This window comes from Pseudochaenichthys georgianus, chromosome 5, assembly GCF_902827115.2.
Source record: "Pseudochaenichthys georgianus chromosome 5, fPseGeo1.2, whole genome shotgun sequence".
Taxonomy (NCBI): Eukaryota; Metazoa; Chordata; class Actinopteri; order Perciformes; family Channichthyidae; genus Pseudochaenichthys; species Pseudochaenichthys georgianus.
Window position 1 is genome coordinate 41,157,361 of NC_047507.1, and position 24,616 is coordinate 41,181,976.

Genomic DNA, 24,616 nt, shown 5'->3' on the forward strand with positions numbered 1-24,616 from the left:
GAGATTTTTAGAAATACTAACATAAACTATGCATTCTGGTACACTGAGAAGAAAATAAATAAATCTATTACTACCCGACATATTAATAATATGTTATGCCATTGTTTGTTTTTCACTTTGTTCTGACATCTTGAGGAAAAGAGGAAAGAGGAAAGAGGAGATAGTCTGTGTGACTTACTTTAAATTGTGGGTAAGGGTAGATAGCTCCCATTGTTCTGTGACCTGTCAGTCATCAGACCGGGGGTCATATTTCATTATGTGTTCATTTCTATCTGAAGTTGTAACCATCCATCCATCCATCTTCTCCCGCTTATCCGTGGTCGGGTCGCGGGGGTAGCAGTTCCAGCAGAGAGCCCCAAACTTTCTTTTCCCTGGCGACATCAACCAGCTCTGACTGGGGGATCCCAAGGCGCTCCCAGGCCAGCGAAGAGATATAATCCCTCCACCTGGTCCTAGGTCTACCCCTTGGTCTCTTCCCAGCTGGACGTGCCTGGAACACCTCCCTAGGGAGGCGCCCAGGTGGCATCCTAACTAGGTGCCCGAACCACCTCAACTGGCTTCTTTCGACGCGAAGGAGGAGCGGCTCAACTCCGAGTCCCTCCCTGATGACCGAACTTCTCACCTTATCTCTAAGGGAGACACCAGCCACCCGGCGGAGAAAACCAATCTCGGCCGCTTGTATCCGCGAAGTTGTAACCATGGATGTATAAAGAAGAGTTCTACCGCAAAGTTATTCTCTGTGGGGACTTCTGGCAACAATCTTGATTCTGATTGGCCAGAAGACTCGAAAAAAGATATTTTATTGAGAAGATGATCACTATGTGACAGAAGTTTTCAAAACCGTTTATGGTCTCCGGTACTTCCAGTCCAACGCTTACTGAATGCACAGCGTTAGAAAATCGGGCCTTCAAAATAAAAGTTTGACTTTTTCACAAAAAAAAAGAAATTCCAATTTTTTTTTTCCAATTTTTTTTTCTTCACTCACATCCGCGACCCACTCAAAACAGTTGAAGAACCACTGGATTAGATCACGTTACTCTGATGATAGTGTTCAAGACAGCCTATATATCTGAACTCGATCCTTAGAGTAATGTGTTACGGAGCCTTCTCTTCAATATTGTTTCCACATAATGAGCATTTTGCGCTGCTCTTTTCCAATGTGGAAGCAGAATGTGTGAAAGCATACAGCACGATGCGGGGTGTGTCTCTAGACATCTTTAGACTGGAATAGCGGGGCCTAGTATGTGAACTTGCCTCACAGGTGCACACCAGGGGCACGTTCTGAAGCACCCCCCAGGATTGCCAAAGGACCCCCTAAGCACCCCCAATAAGTATGTTTTTTTTGTTGAAAATTATTATTATTTTTATTAAATTAAATTACTAGAGCCGGGACTCGATTAAAAAAATTAATCTAATTAATTAGAGGCTTTGTAATTAATTAATCGAAATTAATCGCATTTTTAATCAAATATACATATTTGACCTGAGAACAGTGAGAAGCAATTTTCACATGGATTTTACTCCAAGTGGTCTACAGTCCAAGTGCATAGATGGCCCTGTGGGCCATCTAAGCTAATTTACAGATGGCCCTGAGCCCAATAGAGATTGCCCTGAAAAATGCACGCGGACGAAATGGCACGAAGGGTTTGGGGGGCCTCCGTCCCCCTAGAACATTTAGATTTGTGCAGGTCTTAGATGCTGTCTGGTGCATTCTCTAGACTGAATTATAAGATGAACCACCACAATATTATATTGTACAATTTCAATTGTATTCTTCATTTCACTTGTTTGTTTGTTCTTGTTTGTGTTTGCTCGCTTGCATGCCCTGCATAGCTTTAAGAAATACTTGAGTTGTTGGTCAAAACACTTTCCATCTGATGAAGGCAGAAGACATTACATTCAGTTATAACTGCCAAAACAAACATTATTTACACTATTATGGCCCCTGTTAAAAATGTTTGTAATGTTACTGTAAGTTGGTCGAACGAATGCCTCCTCATCCGGAAGCTGACCGAGCAGACCCGAGCAGCAGTCGAGAGGAGCCGAGCGCATCCGCGAAGCACACGTAAGAGTTCCCGGTAGCCGGCAAATCTAAATCTCTTCGGTCAAAATAATTTCCCTTTAGAGCAATACCGCTTCAGTTGCGCCACTTATGTGACAGACAAGAAGAGTCAACTCTAATGTCTAACACGTAATGTGGAGAAAGAGATGTCCTGGATGGGTTGATTGTGCGTTGATCTGTTGGTAATGCCTCGGGGTTCCGGAGGGCATGTAAACAAATGCATAATGCTGCGCTATACTTTGCGGCTTCACCCGGTTGCATAGCGACACTTATTGTGTAGTTGTCTTTTAATAAGCAGGTAGTCATATCATTAGCTAGAACTAGCTGGATCTGATCGATATGGACATAAACGCGAGTGAAGTCTAATCTGACGGGAGAGAGAGATCAGCTGCTGCTGACGAGTCGAGACTCGACACGCAGCTCTGCATGATCACCTGCAGCGGTGAGCGGAACAAAACACACACTTCAGGTTAGAATATCACACGTAGCTATTTTAATTACCTCTCAAACTACCTAAACTAGTTATAGATATGTTTAGTTTTACTGTCGGGTCACTCATTACTGGATCCGCGAGCTGCATGATACTGGCATGATAGATTGCCCGATCGGGCAACCAGCAGGTGAGGCTTCATTGCCCGAGCTAAATACTAGATGGCCCCGGGCCATCGGGCAGTCCTTAATGTTTTTAAAACAAAATGTCCCATCCACGGGGCCGACCAAAGCGGTCTCATCAGCTTGTTCGTTCATGTTTGACTATTGTTCACCGTGGTTTGTTGTTGTTTGAAGTCCCATGCTGAAGTCATGAACGTTAGTTGGTGCTCCAGTATAATCGGTACGCCTGAAACTCATCCAGTGAGAAACGTTCCGCTGTGCAAAAATAAGTGCGATTAAAGTGCGATTAAAATGCGTTAATTTTTGTGTAATTAATTAATCTTAATTAACGCGTTAAAGTCCCGGCCCTATAAATTACACAACTTATTGATTACACCAATGCAAATGTGAAACAAACACATTTTTGACCAAAAACATAAAGCCAACACAGGTGATATTCACCCATTAAATTGTTGACCTACCCATAGGCTAAATTACTTTGTGACACTTGAGTGACTTCCTGTTAGCTAGAAAAATGTATCGTTTTTTAGTCCTTAAAACGTCCACGTGTGGACACTCAATCAAAACCACCTGAAAGCGAGAGGGATTCTGCACATAATAGCCTAGCCTCGTGAATACAAGTAGCTTACTTCTGGGTCTCTGTGTTTCATTCAAGCTCTGCTCTGTGTGTGTTTGGCACGAGAACATTTTGTGTACGTGCGCAAGCGAGAGAGAGAGCTCGCGCACCGGTGGGCATCTACTGGAGATCGTTGTGGTTAGCATCTGGTGCTAGCTAGCCAAGCTAATGGATATAAGGAGCTTTTTCCACAACAAGGTAGAGGGAGAACTATCTCCTGTCAGACTGAGAGTCTCAGATAACCTCAGCTCAGGTGAAGTAAAGGACTCTCAGTGTTTAGATAGTTAACTTTAGTCTAGTTATCTCAGTGGGTCTCAAACGGTTTGTTTTAAAAGGGGAGTGATTTGTAAACTATCTATAAAGAAATAGAAAATCTGTTTACAGTTCTGTTTCATATGGTTGTTTTTGAGAGATGTATCCATATATCTCTTAATATTGCTCTCAAAGTGCACCAGATTGATGCACCAGATTGATGCTTTTAACGTGAGGTCCCTCCTAGAAGAGGTGAGGTCCACCCCCCACTTGTAAAAATAGCACTTTACCCCTGCTTATGCCGTGAGCTGATTATCGAGCCTTTATTGTAACAGTCGCGGTACACTGTGTGGGCGTGTGGGGAGTGTTGCAGTAGAAAATTCAACTGTAGCGCTGGTGCAATAATGGGAAACCCTTAATGTTTGAGCACCCTCTATGAAACGTCAAGCTACCCCACAGCACCCCCTAGAGAAAATCTCTGGCGCCGCCACTGGTGCACACGCCAGGATAGAGGACATCAGACTCCAGAGAAAATTTGCTCTAGTCCGAGTCGGAGCGTCAATGTACAAGTCAAGTCCGAGTCACCGTGGGGGGAATTCACGAGTCCGAGTCCAAGTCAGCGTACGCGATAATTCACGAGTCCGAGTCCAAGTCATCGTGCGCGAGAATTCACAAGTCCAAGTCCGAGTCGCGTCAATCAGTGCGCGAGTCCGAGTCGAGTCACGAGTCCCGAAAATCTGCACTCGAGTCCGACTCGAGTATGAGTCCAGGACTCGAGTACTCCATCTCTGAATTGCCAACTAAGTGCTCTAGTCTTTGCAATAGGATATCATGGTCGATAGTATCAAATGCAACACTGAGATCGGAAGACAAGAATATAGACAAGTCCTTTGTCTGAGGCTATTAGAAGGTCATTTGTGACTTTAACCAGAGCTGCCTCTGTGCTATGATGTGTTCTAAAGCCAGACTGAAAATCTTCAAATAAATAATTGTTTTTTAAGTAATCACACAGCTGTTTTGCGACCGCTTTCTCAAGAATGTTTGAGAGGAACGGAAGATTAGATATAGGTCTAGAGTTAGCTAAATCCTCTGGATCGAGGTTGTGCTTTTTAAGAAGCGGTTTTATCACTGCTACTTTGAATGAGTGTGGAACATAGCCTGATAATAAAGACATATTCATAATATTTAATAAAGAAGTGCTAATTAATGGAAAAACTTCCTTCAACAGCTTAGTTGGAATTGGGTCTAACATGCACGTTGATGGTTTAGAAGAAAGAATCATTGAATTCAATTGTTCAAGGTTAATGGCTGAAAAGCATTCTAGTTTACTATCTAGTGTAATATTAGAACTTACGTTTCCGGGAGCTGTTGATACACTACTGGTCAAAGGCAAGAGGTCATTAATTTTGTTTCTAAGAGTAACAATTGTATCGTTAAAAAAGCACATAAAATCATTATTGATAAAAGAAATGACATGTGTTGATTTTAGATTATTCGGCTTGTATGTCCTATACTTTCATGTGATAATTAGAGGAGGTTGACTCAGACTGGCATCCTTTCAGATCCATTTTAGGATTTATATATGTACCTTCTTTGTTTACTGTCTATGGCTTTAGGCCTTAAGGCAGAACTTAAAGTGCATGCACTGTTATGGTGAATTACAGTGAGGAGCCGCTTTTAAAAATAGAAAATTAATATTCATATATATCGAAAAAAATGATTTAGCTAGAACATGGCTGTTATGCAAACAACGTATTCAGCCAGTGTTCATATTATTGCCACAATCCTTTGGATGATTTTTTTGTAATCTTTTGCGACTTTGTTTTGAGACCAAAGATGTTCTGATAACTCATTATTAGCTATTATTTTGTAAACCTATTTTTCTTTTAAAATAATACTTGCCTACGACTGAAGTGTCTGGGTCCCTATTCCTCAATCTTCATATAGCTTATCAGGGTATTACATATTCATTCTTAAAATTGGACTTGAGTTTTGGAATACACTGAAATTATTGATTGGCCGATTGATTGATTGATTGATTGATTGACTGATTGGTTGATTGATCTAAGCCTTGCATCACATCTGATGCAAGGCTTACCAACTACATTTGTCCAAGAAATGTAACCAATAGACACTAGACAGCGATTTTTATATAGCCCAGAATTTTATAAATAGTATTCAGATTACTTTTGGAATACTTTCTTTTTCCATAACAGATGGGTATGTTTTGGTGCACAGGAGACACTTATTTTACTGTTTTCATGGCTTATCAAGAACTCAAACACAACATCTTGGTGTCATTCTGACAGCTCTCTCATCTGCACCCCACATAAAAAACATCACCCGTACTGCATTCTTTGCAGCCTGTCCTCCTACAAAAAACGACCAAATAGGTCGATTGTTTAAGCACCAGATTACGACCCATAGCCACGTTTTAAAGTGTAGCACCTCTAGTGGTCGTGTAAGAAACAACATGCTCCCGTTTATTTACAAATAACCCTCTCTGGAAAATCCTAAATTGTAGAACAGTTTGGCCATTAAAATGCTTTTTGATTAGATTTCTAGCGAGAAGTGTATATTGTACTTTTATAATCCACGTCCAGTGGAAGTGTAGGATCTATAGTTTGATAGATATTACGAAGATGATTTGAGGTCTCGCCAGGATAACGTGTATATGCGGCAGCTTCCATGTAAAGTTAGCGTGGGTGAAAACAGTATTTCCGGTCTCGAAGTTTTCATAATAAAACCGGATATATTCCCCTCACTGTCAAATGATTACACAGTGATATCTGCATTACTCATCCACTAAAAAACATCAGTTTATCCTTGTTAATTACACAATATTGATTGGTTTAAATGGTGTACAATGCTTTTGTGTTTTTAACCTTCGAGTCAGAGAAACAAATAGTTTTTTAGGAGTTTAGACACTACAGTTTCCGAAGACACTACACTACCCAGAATCCCCAGCTATCGTTTGGGACTACAACATCCGCCTTGCTTTACAAACCCCGTGATTAGTCATCAAGCCCTGTGATTGGATGTTGGAGTGGCAGTGCGACAAGGTTACGCTGAGCGTCAAAGCTCTTTGAAATGGAATGGAACCACGGCAGACTTTCCAAAACTGGAATTGGACGGGTCCAGCCCCCGGCTCCAGCTTCCCTCCCCCCCCCCCAGAACTACACATGCTGGCTATTGTGTGTTTCGCAATATATGGCACGTCTCTTTATAAGACGTTTTCGTATTTCCCACAATTAGAAGTTGGCAGTATTAAACGTGTACACCCTGGAGGTTTAGGGGATACGAAACACAGTGGTGTTATCAATTGTAAAACATATAATTAATAAATGGTGAAATAATATACCCACATGACATCTAAGGTCAGAAGAGCTTTATTTAACAGATGGTTTTATGTCTACCCCTCCTGTTGTTCATTGATAAGCCGGAAACATGCACTTGTCAAGGTTCAGATGCACATTTAGCAAATATGGCAGTAGCCATCGATCATCTTAAGATAAGATACTTTATTGATCCCAAGTTGGGAAATGTTTTTGTTACAGCAGCATGTACTACTTTGTTCTACTCCACTACAATTCAGAGGTTAACCTGGTATTTTTACTCTACTACATTTATTTGTGTTACTTTGCAGATTCTGATTAATGATGTGAAATACAAACAACCCTTAAATCAGACTTTAGTTACACCTGAGTAAAATTCAGCCTTATCAGTTTGTCTGTTTTGCACATCCTCCTGTTAATATCTTTGGACGTCCTGCACTAAACTGTTTTACTGTAGAGATCACTACAGTATCTTCTAGATATTTTCCATTCTATATTTCTATCATTGACCCCTATTTTGTATGTAGGCTACTCTTAATATTTAAATGTTTTCATCAATAACTAAATAAATATAACTTATTCAACAACTACATTCAATAACGTGCTTTAACCACTAGGAGGTGCGGTTTAGACCAGTGGTCTAGTTAATAAAACATAATAATATCGTACATAATATGAGTATTCACTTTATTGTGAGTTTAAAACAGAACGGTAAAGGAAAATACAGTTTCAGTCTCTCGATGTGAAGCTTATGCATTGTACCATGAACCTGTATAGACCTGTAACAGTCAACTGCATGAGGAGTTGGAAAGGTAGTTCAGAAAATCAGTAATATCTTTAAAAAGCTGTGCACCGTTATGGTGTAAATACAGACTATCTACTAATTGGATCAAATATAAAAGTCAGCCGAATTAGTGTTGATACTGCAAGGAGATGTATTGTGTGAAAAGAAATGGAAGATGTTGTTTAATTGTTGATATATGTATGATCCACGTCACGTATTCAGTTTTGGCGGCATCTCTTCCAGTTTGTCAAAAGGTCTTCTGATCAGGGCTCAATAAATACATATCTAGGGCAGATATGTAATATTTAATGCAGCCGAACCGTGTATTACAATGCCGTTATGTGATGACCTTCAAAGAGAAAAGCAAGAACACTCGGAATAAAGTATTATTATTATTATTTTTAATGTTTTCCGATTTCATATCACATAAACACCATATCCCGACGTGCATTGCGGCGTGATTTTAGCCTATCAAAACCTCTGAAAAAAGAAATGTGTCTCTCAGAATCGAAAGAGAAAAACCTATGGGAAAAACACAAAAGCATTGTACACAATTTAAACCAATTAATGTCGTATAATTAACTAGGATAAACTGATGTTTTTTAGTGGATGTGTAGTGCAGATATCACTGTTAAATCATTTGATCATTGGTTTTATTATGTAACTTTACATGGAAGCTTGCCGCATATACGTTCTCCTGACGAAATCTCAAATCATCTTCGTAATATCTATCAAACTATAGATCCTACATATCGACTGGACGTGGATTCTAAAAGTACAATATATACTTCTCGCTAGAAATCTAATCATAAAGCGTTTTAATGGCCAAACTATCCTACAATTTAGGATTTTCCAGAGAGGGTTATTTGTAAATAAACGGGAGCATGTTGTTTCTTACACGACCACTAGAGGTGCTACACTTTAAAACGTGGCTATGGGTCGTAATCTGGTGCTTAAACAATCGACCCATTTGGTCGTATGAGTTGGAGGACTTGTTGATTCTTTGTACTGTCTTAAAACCTTTCCTTGGAATATGTTATGAATTGTAAGGTGTCCTTGGGTGCTTTGAAAGGCGCCCCTAAATAGAATGAATTATCATTATTATTTATTATCTGAAACGATGTAATAACTTTTAAAACTTTTTCCAGTCACTTGCCCCATGCATTCAGCAGCAGCAGGCCATTCCCTTTGATTTCATCCCGTCATCATTTCGACAATAAAGAAATGCTACATAAACGTTATCTTGCACATTTTATCTAACCATCTCCGTTTCTAACTTTCAATATATTTTAAAAGAGATCTCTCTCTCATCTGCGTGCGGGGGCGGGGCCTCACAGACACGCTGCATCTCTCTCTCGCTCACAGACATGCTGCAGCTCTGTGCAGTGTGCACACAGTTCTGCCGGTAATGAATATTACATTTTGTGAGGAAACTTTTCCACCAATAATTCCAATAAGTATTCCAAAATGTATTCACTTCAGGTTTACGAAAGTAACTGTAATCAGATTACTCGTTTTTCAAATGTAACGCCAGCTGAATACAGTTAGCCTACTTGATTTTTGTATTCTGATTACGTAACGCAGTTATGTTTTCCGTAACAACCCAACCCTGCTTCTTGGCTACTGTCCCGCAGCTCCAGCCTCTCTGTTGGACTCTGTCGCAGCGGGGCTACTGCTGTGGTGCGGAGCGCATTAACCAGAATCTTCACAGCGAAGGATCACTTCTTCTTCTTCAGGGGAGGGACGGTTTCGCAGTACGCAGTCTACTGTCCCGCAGATCCTGCCTCTCTGTTGGACTCCGGTACTGCACCTTACTCACGAGACGTTGTAAACAAAGAAATGGGTGTGGGGCGAACGCAGTAACCACTCCGCCAACGCCACAGTCACCCCCGTCGTGCGGGCCGGATGAGAATGTCTGGCGGGCCGGATGTGGCCCGCGGGCCGCCAGTTGGTGGTCACTGGCTTAGATCAATCAACCAAAAACTAAAAGAAGAATAATTCACTGTTTTGTAGAAATGTGGTACACACACATGCACCGTCGCCACTGATTTGTTACTGATATTCATGTCTCATCTCATTGTTTTTGTTTACCATTATCATCAGCCTGCTTTTCCCTCTCTTTGTTATGGTTTCAGAGCTAGGTCGTGACAAGACTTAAAGCCTTAATAATAATAATAATAATAATACATTTATTTTGGGGGGCGCCTTTCAAAACACCCAAGGACACCTTACAGCAGGGGTGTCAAACTCAATTTCATCGCGGGCCACATTCGCATAAAGGTTGCACTCAAAGGGCCGGTTGTAACTATATAAATATATAATATATATATAAAATAATGTATTATATTACATTATTGCCTCTGAATTGGATTATTATCAGATAGGATAATAACTTAGTAATTAACTACGTCTGAAAGCAGAAGTCCAGGGCAAATAATTGCAAGTCTCTTCAGTGCGCATGTCACAAAACGAGATGCATTGTGGGACATGTAGTTTATGGGCATATTATTATACGTATTATAAACGTATTATATGATTTGCAAGCTCTTGCGGGCCACATAAAATGAAGTCGCGGGCCGGATTTGGCCCCCGGGCCTTGAGTTTGAGACCCCTGCCTTACAGGGTTACAGATTTACAATTTACATTTACAATTATGCCTTACAAATTAAAACAGTCGATTTAGTGAAGTATCAGCCGGGGTAAGACAAGACAAACAACAGGAAATTGACTACAAAAGGACACAGGGTACAGATTATAGGGAAAATGCCAGTTTGAACAGGTGGGTTTTGAGTTGGGTTTTGAATGTTGATTCACACGGCATAATGTGGGTTTCATGCACTGTTAAGAAATCCTCCTCTCTTCACAACCACTCAGAGTACAGCTCAGGGATTCTCCACAGAGAATACACACAGAGAGAATATGTGTCGTAGGTGCAGAAGAACTGTACATTGGACATGGGAGTATTGGGTCAGTAATGATTTTCCCACCCTGAGGAACATTACGTCACAACCAGTCAAACATGTTGACATGAGATTGTAAAACCTCTTGTGGCAAATAGGTGATTTGTGATATTGGGTTGTAGAATGTGTGAGGTCGGCCCAGACACTCACTTTTTCTCTTTGGCTTTTGTTTAATTATCTATTTATTCATTTATTTAGTTATTTATTTATTCATTTAGTTCTTTATTTTAATATTTATAACATAACATAGGATTTTATAAAGTATTTTTAAAATAGTTTATACATTATTCGAATATAGGAATAGTAGATACGATTACTTAAAATATAGTACCTTATATTTCATCTTTTTTCCCTTTAGACCCTTGCGGTTTATTCTTAAAAACCCTTACCCGTACCCACCCCCCATTTTCCCTCTGCTGGTCTATGGCCTTGGAGAGGGTAACGGGGTACAGAGTCGCTTAGATAAGCGGGGGAGTGCATCTGACGAAGAGATAGGTTGTTGTGCTCCCTATCTCTGTTTCTTATCCTATATCTAATAGAACTGCTCGGGTCTTGATAGATTGAGTGGGGAAGTTCATGAGATCTTACTAGAGGGTTATCAAGAATAACTTTTAATGACCTGTTCCCTCTCTGTCTGTGTCTGTGTATTCTCTTGTTGCGATTAACCCAGCCAAATCTTTTTTCTTGTTTTGTATCTATATCTACGCCGGGGTCCGGAGTCGAGGCTGATCCTCTTGCTGTAGTCCTGTGTCTTGTATCCTCTATCCTGAGTTCTGGATTAAGTCGTGGACTTTGGGTCGTGGCTGAACCTGTCTCTGCGGTCCTGCCTTGGGTCTCGTCATGCTGCTTCCCTGAAGGCTTCCACAGGATTGTAGCTGACATCCTCGTGGATTCATCTTCTTATTACAGACACATGCATTTCCTAACATTCGGTCTATATGCTGTAAAATGTATTATCTCTTCGATTTACACACAGCATCTATTGCACGTCTGTCCGTCCTGAGAGAGGGATCCCTCCTCTGTTGCTCTCCCTGAGGTTTCTCCCATGTTCCCCTTAAACTGTGGGTTTTCTCCGGAAGTTTTTCCTTGTACGATGTGAGGGTCTAAGGACAGAGGGTCTAAGGACAGAGGGTCTGAGGATAGAGGGTGTCGTTTTTCTCATAGAGATATTCTGAACAATCTGTGCTGTTGTATTTGCTGTAAAGTGTCTCTACTGTAGGCTATTTTTATTATATGTACAGCACTTTGGCTCGACCAAAAATCGTTTATACACTGAACAAAAATATAAATGCAACACTTTTGTTTTTGCTCCCATTTTTCATGAGATGAACTCAAAGATCTAAAACATTTTCTATATACACAAAATAACCATTTCTCTCAAATATTGTTCACAAATAGCACTTCTCCTTTGCCGAGATAATCCATCCCACCTCACAGGTGTGGCATATCAAGATGCTGATTAGACAGCATGGTTATTGCACAGGTGTGCCTTAGGCTGGCCACAATAAAAGGCCACTCTAAAATGTTCAGTTTTAACACACAGCACAATGCCACAGATGTCGCAAGTTTTGAGGGAGCGTGCAATTGGCATGCTGACAGCAGGAATGTCCACCAGAGCATATCTCCATAAGTCTGAGACCAGCCACTCGGACAGCTGCTGCAACAATCGGTTTGCATAACCAAAGACTTTCTGCACAAACTGTCAGAAACCGTCTCAGGGAAGCTCATCTGCATGCTCGTTGTCCTCATCGGGGTCTCGACCTGACTGAGGTTCGTCGTCGTAACCGACTTGAGTGGGCAAATGCTCACATTCAATGGCGTCTGGCACGTTGGAGAGGTGTTCTCTTCACGGATGAATCCCGGTTTTCACTGTTCAGGGCAGATGGCAGACAGCGTGTGTGGCGTCGTGTGGGTGAGCGGTTTTCTGATGTCAATGTTGTGAATCGAGTGGCCCATGGTGGTGGTGGGGTTATGGTATGGGCAGGCGTATGTTATGGACGACGAACACAGGTGCATTTTATTGATGGCATTGTGAATGCACAGAGATACCGTGACGAGATCCTGAGGCCCATTGTTGTGCCATTCATCCACGACCATCACCTCATGTTGCAGCATGATAATGCACAGCCCCATGTTGCAAGGATCTGTACACAATTCCTGGAGGCTGAAAACATCCCAGTTCTTGCATGGCCAGCATACTCACCGGACATGTCACCCATTGAGCATTTTTGGGATGCTCTGGATCGGCGTATACGACAGCGTGTTCCAGTTCCTGCCAATATCCAGCAACTTGGCACAGCCATTGAAGAGGAGTGGACCAACATTCCACAGGCCACAATCAACAACCTGATCAACTCTATGCCAAGGAGATGTGTTGCACTGCGTGAGGCAAATGGTGGTCACACCAGATACTGACTGGTTTTCGGACCCCCCCCAGACCCCCCCCCAATAAAGCAAAACTGCACGTTTCAGAGTGGCCTTTTATTGTGGCCAGCCTAAGGCACACCTGTGCAATAATCATGCTGTCTAATCAGCATCTTGATATGCCACACCTGTGAGGTGGGATGGATTATCTCGGCAAAGGAGAAGTGCTCACTATCTCAGATTTGTGAACAATATTTGAGAGAAATGGTTATTTTGTGTACATAGAAAATGTTTTAGATCTTTGAGTTCATCTCATGAAAAATGGGAGCAAAAACAGAAGTGTTGCATTTATATTTTTGTTCAGTGTAAATGTGCTATATAAATAAAACTTGATTTGATTTGATTTGATAATAAAATGTTCTTGCCTTGAATTGAGAAATTATATATATATGGCAGGACATTATAATGACTTTGTTACAATGTCATTAACCTTTAATGACATTTTAAAATCCCAGACCATGGACAGTATTATACAAATCACATGACCCATTTTAAACCTTTTCTCATTTGAGGAATTCCCACTGTACTTTATATATTTTTAACTACATTGTATACTTGCCTTGCATACACTACATTGAATTTGGTCTGTAGAAGCTCATGATAATTTAAGCTGTGTATGGAAATCTGAGGTTTTGCATGATGTGATGTACATATGGATGAGGTGTCTCTTAATCACAGTCTCGGTCTGAAGTGTGATGGAAAGATATGCTATCAGCACTCATGGCTAGGTGTTTGTATTGTTTGTCTGGGTATTTGCTTGCGTTGCATTGTACATTGGCGCGTTTCAGGTCCGTAAAGACATAAGCTGATAAACTAATTTAACAAGCTGTATAGAAATGTGAGGGCAGGCATGATGTGATTTATATATATTTACATAGTATTTCAGAGACCTTGGTCATTACTTAAGTCAAATGTGTTCTGCAACAAGTAAACAATTGATTTTGAAAATGATTCGTTTCCTTTTGACTGAAGTGAAAACATGTTCTATAAAGAAACGGCACAGTAACGCAAGATGCTGCCATTTGTGAAGGAAAGGCATTCAGGAGGCACTTCAGGTACCAACACCCATGATGCACTTCACTTGACAGAGTGTATGTGTGTTGCCGCTGTGTGGGCTATATGTTGCATTACTTCATAATTCAGCATTAATGATTTACTTTGTCAGGAGATTAAGACGAAGCGTGCAGCCGTCCCAGGGGAGGAGGCTCCATCTCAACGCTCAATGAACTGCATATTGAGGACTCTTATGCAGATGGTAGACCAACCGAGGATCTGAATGAGTTTCCAGCTCATTATTGTTCCTCATTCATTGCGATAGCTCTAGGAACAGTACAGCATTATTTTAAATGAATATGTACAGACCTGTTTGTCATTGTATAAGTCAGGCTATGCATTTGTCTCTCCGCAGCTCAAAATCTGTCTCGGTTTGGTTTACTGTGAACACTTATGCAGTGCAGGAATTTCGACTGTATTGTTATCACAAATCGCTGAAAGCTGCTGTGCCCTCAACGGAAATAGTATCACTGCAGTTAACTAGCTAGCTAGCCAGCTATTTATCAATGACATATTGTTACAGACTGCTCAATTAAACAAATGAAACAGCACCAGAATATTGGCACATGACTTAAAAAGTGAACTAGAAAACCCACATTCCTAACTTTCTTTGCATAGTGTTGTGTGTACCGTAGCAACCTGGGGATGGTCGTGGGACTTCCGAGTATAGAGCAGCTCTGATCAATAGGAGGGGTGTGATAGCCTCTTCTTTAACCTGGCCCCTCGCTGGTCTCTGCTCTGACCCCCCTCTAGATCTTCGATTCTATGAAAGAATGAAGGCGGTGAAGTTCTAAGTTTGCCCTATCGTGTCTTTCTTTACCTGCAGCCTCCTCTGTGAGTCTCTTCACATTAAAGTGTAACTTCACACTTAGATCCAAGCCCAGATGACTCCAGTCATTTAGAAAAATGCTAAAATGTGGGAAAGGGCTGAGAGGGGGGAAAGAGGGGATGTAGCGGAATGTGTGAGGGAGGAGCTGCTCAGTAAATAATACATTGGTTTAGGACAAACTTTTCTCACTCAGGGCCTCATGCAGAAAAACATACGAAGGGCTGGGCCAATCACTAGCGATGAGGTTTATTGTCTCATAAGTTAAACATTTGCAGAATCAATCAAATATAGGTACATTATTCTTGATAATTGAATATGCTTTATGAAAAAAAAACACAATACATCTCCCCATAGGGATTCATTTATTTTGTTACTAAAAGTGTTGGCAGCTCCTTCTCCCTTCACAGCCCTGTAGCAAAGGGTATATTTCAAACTGGTTTGTCATGTGTGGGCCATAATCCATTATCATTTTAGAATGTGCCAATTATAAATGGACCACGTGCAGCAGTTGGTTTAAGAAAATGCTAAAATCAAGTACTTCCAAATGTAATCCTCTGATAACATTGAACTCAGCAGACCTTTATGGAGCGAAGCAGACACACTGACGCAGTAAGTACACATGACCTCATGTTGCATTTAGATCACAAAGCTATATTCAGGGCCAACTTGGGGCCCCAAGCGACATTGTGAGATGAGGGTTGCAAATAAACTACTTCTACTAATAACAATAATCATAATCAATTCAATAATATAAATACTATATTATTTTATTATAATATAGTTGTAATATAGTCAAGACAAAACATGCATATGACAATCTGTATTCAAATGTAGTTCCCTCTGCTCTGTCAGCAATGTGTCAACAACTACACACACACTTCTATCAGTATTTCTCTGTGTTGTGGTTGACATGACGATGACTGTTAGGAGTTAAGGGGAGAGGCTGAGCATCACCATGAAATGTGCAAATTGACATAAAAATGAATAAAAGGGGAAAAATATGCTCCATGTTTTTAGGCTGTAAACTTGAACTGTTATGTAAGCCAACTAGACAGACAGTGTATCACTCTTCCTCCTGTACGTTAGCAGATAAAAGGCATACCTTGAATGAATGTTAAATAAAGAATGCTGGAAATAACTGCATCTCCATTAGCCTATATGCTATGCAGAGACTGCCTTCTTCATGTCGTGAATTGCAGCTGATCCGGGTGCGCGGAGAACTGCACACAAGCCGAGCTCATAAGCGAGGCCCCCTGCACAATGTGGGGCCCCATGCAGCCTGTAGGGAGGGACGGCCCTGGCTATATTGATTCCCTTTCACCCCAAAGATGGTTTTTAATCCAGTATCTGCAGTGGATGTGGTGATATGGAACCATAAGAGCAGTGTTTTAGTTACTGATGAATACACCCGGAAAAAAGTGGCCAATAAATCATGAGATGATTCCAGAAAAGAGAACAATTGCATTTGTGTTTTTAGACTTTGTACTTCCGGAATACATTTTCCTCTTAAAAATGCTCAGTAATTAATTACACTGGATAAATATATACATTTTCTTAAGTTATTAATGTTACTAAAAATGTCCATTTAATAAAAAAAAAACTACAACAATGTTTTAGATGAAGGCATCATTTTATACTGACAGTGTATAAAGATATTATTTATAGATTATTTTGTCTAGTTTTCCATTTCATAATGTTTCAGGACTTTTTCAATGGTAACCCAAAGATATGAAGACATTGCTAACATACTGTGTGATTATGCATATGTACTGTCTAACAATGACATGAGAATATATTTCTATGGTAATCAGCTCTGACTGGAGGCATGTAAACATTGTTGGTATGAGTCAGCAATAAGGTAGACTTGATTGACGTCATTCTCTGGTATAACACAATAAAAGAGAAGTTGGTGCTGTCGAGGGAAAAAAATAGATGTTCCAACTTACACATCAAAGCGAAGGTTCTGCTTCTCTTCAAAGAAGAAATCAAGGACAAACTTCCTCACAAAGTCTGGGTTCAGTGTGTTATCGATCACTTCTGTCCGACCAAACTGGTAAAAAGAAATGAGAGATGAAATGAGGAGAGAGTCAACAACTTACATACACTGATCAATCTTTACATTTATAAGAGAGAAAAGTAACTAACAGTGCAGAAGGGTAACTCCTGTTCTGTTGCTTCTTTTAAACCTCTTGGCTCAATGTTGCATCACAATCTACTGAACCAGCAGTGACAGCATCGGACTGGGAGCCCACCCGTCTGCTGCTAACAGGGCAGCAGGCTAACAGGGCAGCTAACAGGGCAGCAGGCTAACAGGGCAGCTAACAGGGCAGCAGGCTAACAGGGCAGCTAACAGGGCAGCAGGCTAACAGGGCAGCAGGCTAACAGGCTAGCAGGCTAACAGGGCAGCAGGACTACAGAGTGTGAGCCTCCTGCTGGAACAGGTTAGGCTGGTAGTCAAAAAGAGTAATTGCAGCAAGACAGAGAAAGGCCCAGGTCTGGTGGAAACACTTTACTCAGGCCAAGACCAAGCATGGTGGGGGCCTAACTAATATGATGTTGACATGAACTGTTACCGTTTATGTGTGAATCGCTGAGATCCAACAAACATGTTAAATGCTCTTCCTACCCCATCAAATACGTGGGGTTAAAGTTTAAATCCCAATGTGTTAACATCCATGTGTAGGCTATGTGCCAGAAGTAGGAGGTTATTTTTGCCAAGAGTCAGACTCTATTATACAGTATTTCACCTTAAAGCTGTCACAGATTTATTGTACACATGTAGACTATGCATGGATGTATAAATGGAACATCTGCATGTTTAAATAATTAACAGAAATTAGCAGAGGCACCTGAACAGAGTACACACGTTCAGTTCATGTGGGGCCCCTGGTGGCCCTGGGCAGCTGCTTTGTTTATGTCACGCATCGGGGAAGCTCTGCACTTTTCCCCCAATAGAAAGCAGGAGATACTATAGTTATACACAATCTATGACCACACTGCATTTACATCAGTTCATTTTCTTTCCTTATATTCAATTGATGTGGATACACACTAACCAACCTCTACATTATTTCACAGACTTCAAATGCCACAAACCTTTATTACATGGTGAAGAAGAAGAAGCTGGAGCCCTGAGAACTTCGACAATGTCACTGGTCATTAAAAAGACAAGAAATGGGTGGATGCTGTTTTATGATAAAGAACTGCTACCTCAATGAAGTAAGTAATACTTTCTCAAATAAAAAAATAGGGAGGAGTGTTGTAGGTTTGGGTAACAAGTCCATCACTGAGGGGGAAAGTAGGACACTGGTTTCAAATAATGAGATACACATACACACCAACTGACAAGTATCTTTAATAAGCTCTGTTTTTCGACAGCGTCTCTTTTTGTTTGTTATGATTTCTGTGCAGGTTGTTCTCTGTCACCCACCAGATAGTTGGCAGATATTTTATTATTATTTTTCCGCATTCATTTTTAAACTAGATTTTCTGCTAATTGCATCAAAAAGTGCCTGGAGCCAAATCCTCCAATGTGTTCCGACAGCCCACACAGTACAAGCTGCTGACAGTACCGTGTTGCAGGGAGGAAGCTTGTTTCCTCTGCTTGTTGACAGACAGCTACGCCAGAGTCCAGGCAAACGGAGGAGGAAGTGGGTGGCTGAGTGGGACCTGCAACCATATGGAAGATCTCCAACAGTGGGTGCACCCCAAACTGGCAACCCAGGCCTGAAGAAAGCTCGGATTATTCAAAAATAAAGAGCAGTGGTAAACACAGTCACAGCCATACCACATGGCTCTGTTTCTGCTGTAACAAACAGTTAAAGGGAAGCCGCTGAAATAGAGAGGCAGCGAGATAAATAAGGTTTAGGATGCTCCCAGATCAACTTTTATCTGCTCAGAGAAGCAGAAGCGAGCTATGATATTTTCCAACTGTGCTTGGATGGAGGCTTGAGAGTTTATCTAAATCTGTGATAGGATTCTTGCTCTATCGCTCCCAGCAACATGAATGATCACAGCAACTCACTCAGAAGCTCAAAAAGGTATATTGCCTCTATGAGTATAGCAGAAACCGGTTTAAGTCAAAAGTAAATGCTAAATAATGTTTTGTGAAAATGGACAAACTATATCTGGAAACTCCAGCTGTTTTTGTTCATTGTCAATGTATACTACACAGACATTTAAGCACCACTAAATAAAAAGGGTAACATAAGTTCTTACCAAATGTATGTGCCCACTTCCTAGAGGTCATGATTGTTGAACTAAATGAACTAACAAAGCTAACATTAGCTTGCTAATATTTCTCCTTTGGTTGAAGGGTTAGGGTTTAGGGGATAACTGAGATAGGGTAAGACAAGCCTCTATTAAAATAATAAGTAAAATCAGTTTTCCACTGGTATTGCCTGCACACTTTACACAATACACACATGCATACAGATTAGTCTGAATACACATATGCACAAACACATTTATATTGAGAGGTGCCAGAGTGAAGAGGCTGCCAGGTTCTCCAGCGCCAGGGAGCAGTTGGGGGTTCGGTGCCTTGCTTAAGGTCCAAGGACTTGAACCGGCAACTCTTCAGTTCCCAAGCAAAGTCCCTACAGAGCTACAACTTTTTGTACATATGATTCTCTGGGAACACAATAGGCGCTTTCACACCAAGTATTTGCCATACTTAGTTCCCAGTACTTAGTTCATCACAGTGGCGAGCCGTCAGGGCCCTCTAGATATTCTACAAAATAATATTTAAAAACATAAAAGAATTTAAATATTTTTTTAGTTATATTTTTCATTGGTTTTACCAAAATAACTTGATTTAATTGTATTTAAAATAACATATCCAAAGAAACAAATCCTTCGAATCTGCCTATTCAGTTTCTGTTTGAATGTGAAGGGTTAAATGAAAGAAGCTCATCTCTGTGAGGTGAAGATAGGAGCTGATTGGTTGTCCTGCTGTACATTCACAGAGGGCCAGCTATAGTAACTGAACGAGAGAGTAATGTCAAATTAGTACAATTGACCAATCATATCTTCCCTCTAAATCGGTGGGTTTTATTATCGCGGACTTTATGACAAGTTCCGCCCGCTGTGAAGCTTTTCTTATTTCCATAGCAACAACAACTTCCTGTCAACAGCGTAAACTCGCCTTCAAAATGAAAGCATCTCAAATTACACTTAAGACAGGGATACATTTGTCCAAGGGCCGAAATGTAACCAATATTATATAGCCCAGAATGTTATAAATAGTATTCAGATTACTTTTTGAATACTTTCTTTTTCCATAACAGATGGGTATGTTTTGGTGCACAGGAGACACTTATTTTACTGTTTTCATGGCTTATCAAGAACTCAAACACAACATCTTGGTGTCATTCTGGACAGCTCTCTCATCTGCACCCCACATAAAAAACATCACCCGGACTGCATTCTTTGTACTGTCTTAAAACCTTTCCTTGGAATATGTTATGAATTGTAAGGTGTCCTTGGGTGCTTTGAAAGGCGCCCCTAAATAGAATGAATTATCATTATTATTTATTATTATTATCTGAAACGATGTAATAACTTTTAAAACTTGTTCCAGTCACTTGCCCCATGCATTCAGCAGCAGCAGGCCATTCACTTTGATTTCATCCCATTATAAATGTCATCATTTCGACAATAAAGAAATGCTATATAAACGTTATCTTGCACATTTTATCTAACCATCTCCGTTTCTAACTTTCAATATATTTTAAAAGAGATCTCTCTCTCTCATCTGCGTGCGGGGGCGGGGCCTCACAGACACGCTGCATCTCTCTCTCTCTCGCTCACAGACATGCTGCAGCGCTGTGCAGTGTGCACACAGTTCTGCCGGTAATGAATATTACATTTTGTGAGGAAACTTTTCCACCAATAATTCCAATAAGTATTCCAAAATGTATTCACTTCAGGTTTACGAAAGTAACTGTAATCAGATTACTCGTTTTTCAAATGTAACGCCAGCTGAATACAGTTAGCCTACTTGATTTTTGTATTCTGATTACGTAACGCCGTTACATGTATGTTGTTACAACCCAACCCTGCTTCTAGGCTACTGTCCCGCAGCTCCAGCCTCTCTGTTGGACTCTGTCGCAGCGGGGCTACTGCTGTGGTGCAGAGACTCTTCACAACGAAGGATCACTTCTTCTTCAGGGGAGGAAAGGTTTCGCAGTACGCAGTCTACTGTCCCGCTGCTGCTGCCTCTCTGTTGGACTCCGGTACTGCACCTTACTCACGAGACGTTGTAAACAAAGAAATGGGGTGGGGGCGAACGCAGTAACCACTTTGCCTGAGACCTCCTCCTCAAACTCTGCCTTGCCCCCGAGCCGTCCGCCCGAGACCCCCTCCATGAACTATGCTTTTCCTGGGCTGTCGATCCAGACCCGTCCTCCGGACCCCCTCCACCCACCCAGTTGGAAATGTTTGACTTTGTGTAGGGACGTCTGGAATCCGTCCCTCGAGGGGGGTTATGTCAGGGTTTGAGTTTTGTCGTGTCTAGTTGTGGGGTTATTTTGCTGTTCTGTTCACCCTGTCATGTTTTCTTCCTTGTTTCTTGTCTGGTCCTTCTCCCTGTGTTTTCCTCCCTGTCATTAGTCTCCCTGGTGTGTCTAATCGTCTGATTGTGTTCACCTGTTGCCCTTGTGTTTCTCCTTCCCTGCCCGGCTGTTTCTCGTCTTGCGATTACCCCTCTCTGTATTTAGTCTCTTCCTGTGTTCGGTGTCGGTTCATTGTTTGTTTGTTCCTGTCTCCCTCCATGTTGGTCACAAACGTGTTTTGGGTATTGTATTTTCCTCGTGTTACCTCTGTGCTATCCATGCCATGCTATTTTGCTGATCAGCTTTGAAATAAAGCTCGCTTTTGTTTGTAGACCTTTGGCTTTTTTTTTTTTATATCTGCTTTTGGGTCCAACCTTTCCCAAACTGTAACAACAACTCTCTCTCCCCTGCTGCCAGATGCATCACACTCTACAAGCTTCATACAACTCAATATGTTCTTGTTTGGCCCTTACAGTGTGCCTCCTCTCCTGTGAGGCTGATTGAGATCTATATGTATGTGTTTGGACCCCCACTGAGGCAGGACTGATTTTCTGTGATAGCACAGAGCAGAAATGACTCTGTGAGAGAGAGTGAGACTCTGAGGCAGAGAGCAACACATCGTTCCAGGCCGACCTCCCAACGCGTCTCCGTTGGGTTTCCAATTTATGAATTCCTATATTTGGATGCTCAGGCTTCACAGAAGGGCTTAGCTTTTTATTACGCTCTGTTTGCTGTATGCAGTTTGATCAGTGTGACCGTCACAGGGCACTTTGCTTCACGGCTACTAAGACGCTCTTTAGTTGTGACCTTACTGGAGGGAAGCAAAGGCCATTTTTTACATTTTGTAATCTCAACTATGCTAAGAATGATAAATGCTTTTTAAAGGGTTGTAGTTATTGTTAACCTTGACCTTTTTATTCTTAGACTCTTTGCCTTTTTGAAGACTGATTTTTGTGCTTTTCCTGCTTTCCATTTCCCACAAAGAACAGTCTGTGAACTTAACTAAAATGAACAGAACACATTACTCTTTTAAGTAGTATGTATTACTGCAATGTGTGTACTGTTCACACATTGTAGTAATACATTCTTCTTAAAAGAGTAATGGCAGGTGGCAGTTATTGGTGCAGCCTAAAATCATTTATAATACCCAACACAGGAAGGCTGGAGTGTTAAAGGCCATGGAGATTGTATAGGTTGTAGGCTTCAAAGAATTGTAACTAAGGCTCACCAGTGAAGATTATTAGTATAACACATTTTTGAAAATGTAATTATTTAGAAAAAATAATACATATTTAGAAATGACATACAGTATGGATAAACCAGTGTCCCATCAATAAACTGCTACAGATCACTGCTAGCACTGATACAATGTATGTACTAGAGGTGGAAGAAGTACTCAAATGATCTACTTAAGTAAGAGTATCAAAACTAGTGTAAAAATACTTAGTTACAAGAACATTTCAAATTAAATAAAAAAAGTATTGGCATCAAAATATTATTTACGTGTCTAAGCCTTTTATCACCATACATCTTTTTTTACTGTAGGAGCCATTTCCTTAGATTATAGTATCTTATCTTTTAAGTATAACCTGAGATTCTGTGGTGTATATTATTTATTTATTATTTGAGTGCGTTACTCCTGCAGGTCGAGATGCTGCAGCATAAAAGGAGAGGTGCTGCAGCCTACTGGTGTGGCTGACTGAAGCAAACAGTTTTTAGACCTTACTGGTTGGGAGCGTCACAGCTTGGTTCTTCTGCCTTTAACATTGAAATATCAGTTTATAGGACAAATAGTTTGTTTAAAAACGTTTATTTATTTTTGCCTTTTTTGGAATAAACTATCTTACTTTTCAATCGCATCTGGAAATTTATATTTTTTCTCTCAAACGACAAGCGTCTATTCGTCGGTCAGCCCCACGAGTGAGCCACAAACAAAGGACAAAAAACAAACGGATATCGTGGTCACTACATATACAATTATCCTATTATAATTGTTGATTTAATGTGTTCATCACTTCAGTGTTGCACTTGGTAAAGGTGGGGTTCATTTAAATAACGTTATACTACTCGGTAGCTTAACCTATCAAAATATATCATAATGTATTAGTTGATTTATATTTTATATTAATCTAAATCTGCAAAGTTGCTAGTAACTAAATCTGTCAGAAAAAAATCTACTGAGTAAAAAGTATAAAGTAGCATAATGTGAAAATACTCAAGTAAAGTACAAGTACCTAAATTATTTAAATAAGGTACTTGAGTATTTGTACTTAGTTAAATTCCACCACTGAGTACCTCTACTGCTCCTGCTAACAGTACCATTACATATCACATGTCTAAATATGCGAGCAGCTTATTACCACCCATCTGATCTTTCCACAAAGCACAAACTTTGATCAGCCTAGTTGTCATTTTAATCTTTAAATCTCACAGGTTGATTTAATTGAATTTTGAAAAGCATTTCATTCACTCACCTCTCTCCACTCCTTGGTCCCCAGGCCTTGTATGTACAACACCACCACTGAGGATAGAAAATATATGCATACATTTTAGAGTTACTCCTGCACTGTCATGAAAGCAGATAAGCACAGGTTTAGTACTAAACTGTTCGCAAAGTGTTCACTAAATAAGCTCTCCTCTTGCAGAAATGTAAGAAAACATTGAGTAGCAGAATAGTAGGAGACATCATTTTGCTCCCATTTTTCATGAGATGAACTCAAAGATCTAAAACATTTTCTATATACACAAAATAACCATTTCTCTCAAATATTGTTCACAAATCTGAAAAAATCTGTGATAGTGAGCACTTCTCCTTTGCCGAGATAATCCATCCCACCTCACAGGTGTGGCATATCAAGATGCTGATTAGACAGCATGGTTATTGCACAGGTGTGCCTTAGGCTGGCCACAATAAAAGGCCACTCTAAAATGTTCAGTTTTATCACACAGCACAATGCCACAGATGTCGCAAGTTTTGAGGGAGCGTGCAATTGGCATGCTGACAGCAGGAATGTCCACCAGAGCTGTTGCCCGTGAATGGAATGTTCATTTCTCTACCGTAAGCCGTCTCCAAAGGCGTTTCAGAGAATTTGGCAGTAAATCCAACCGGCCTCACAATCGCAGACCACGTGTAACCAC

General features: G+C 40.7%; 1 protein-coding gene across 3 annotated transcripts in view; it reads right to left on the minus strand.

Moving 5' to 3' along the window:
- The window catches only part of LOC117447326 (copine-9-like), a 237,482-nt gene that overhangs the window by 150,534 nt on the left and 62,332 nt on the right, over positions 1-24,616 (minus strand). For all 3 annotated transcript variants that reach the window (XM_071203218.1, XM_034084027.2, XM_071203217.1), the window contains exons 3-4: positions 23,953-23,999; positions 16,874-16,977 (exon numbers count right to left, since the gene is read on the minus strand). In XM_071203218.1, coding sequence (XP_071059319.1) covers positions 16,874-16,977; positions 23,953-23,999 — 151 coding nt within the window. The remainder of the gene's footprint in view (positions 1-16,873; positions 16,978-23,952; positions 24,000-24,616) is intronic.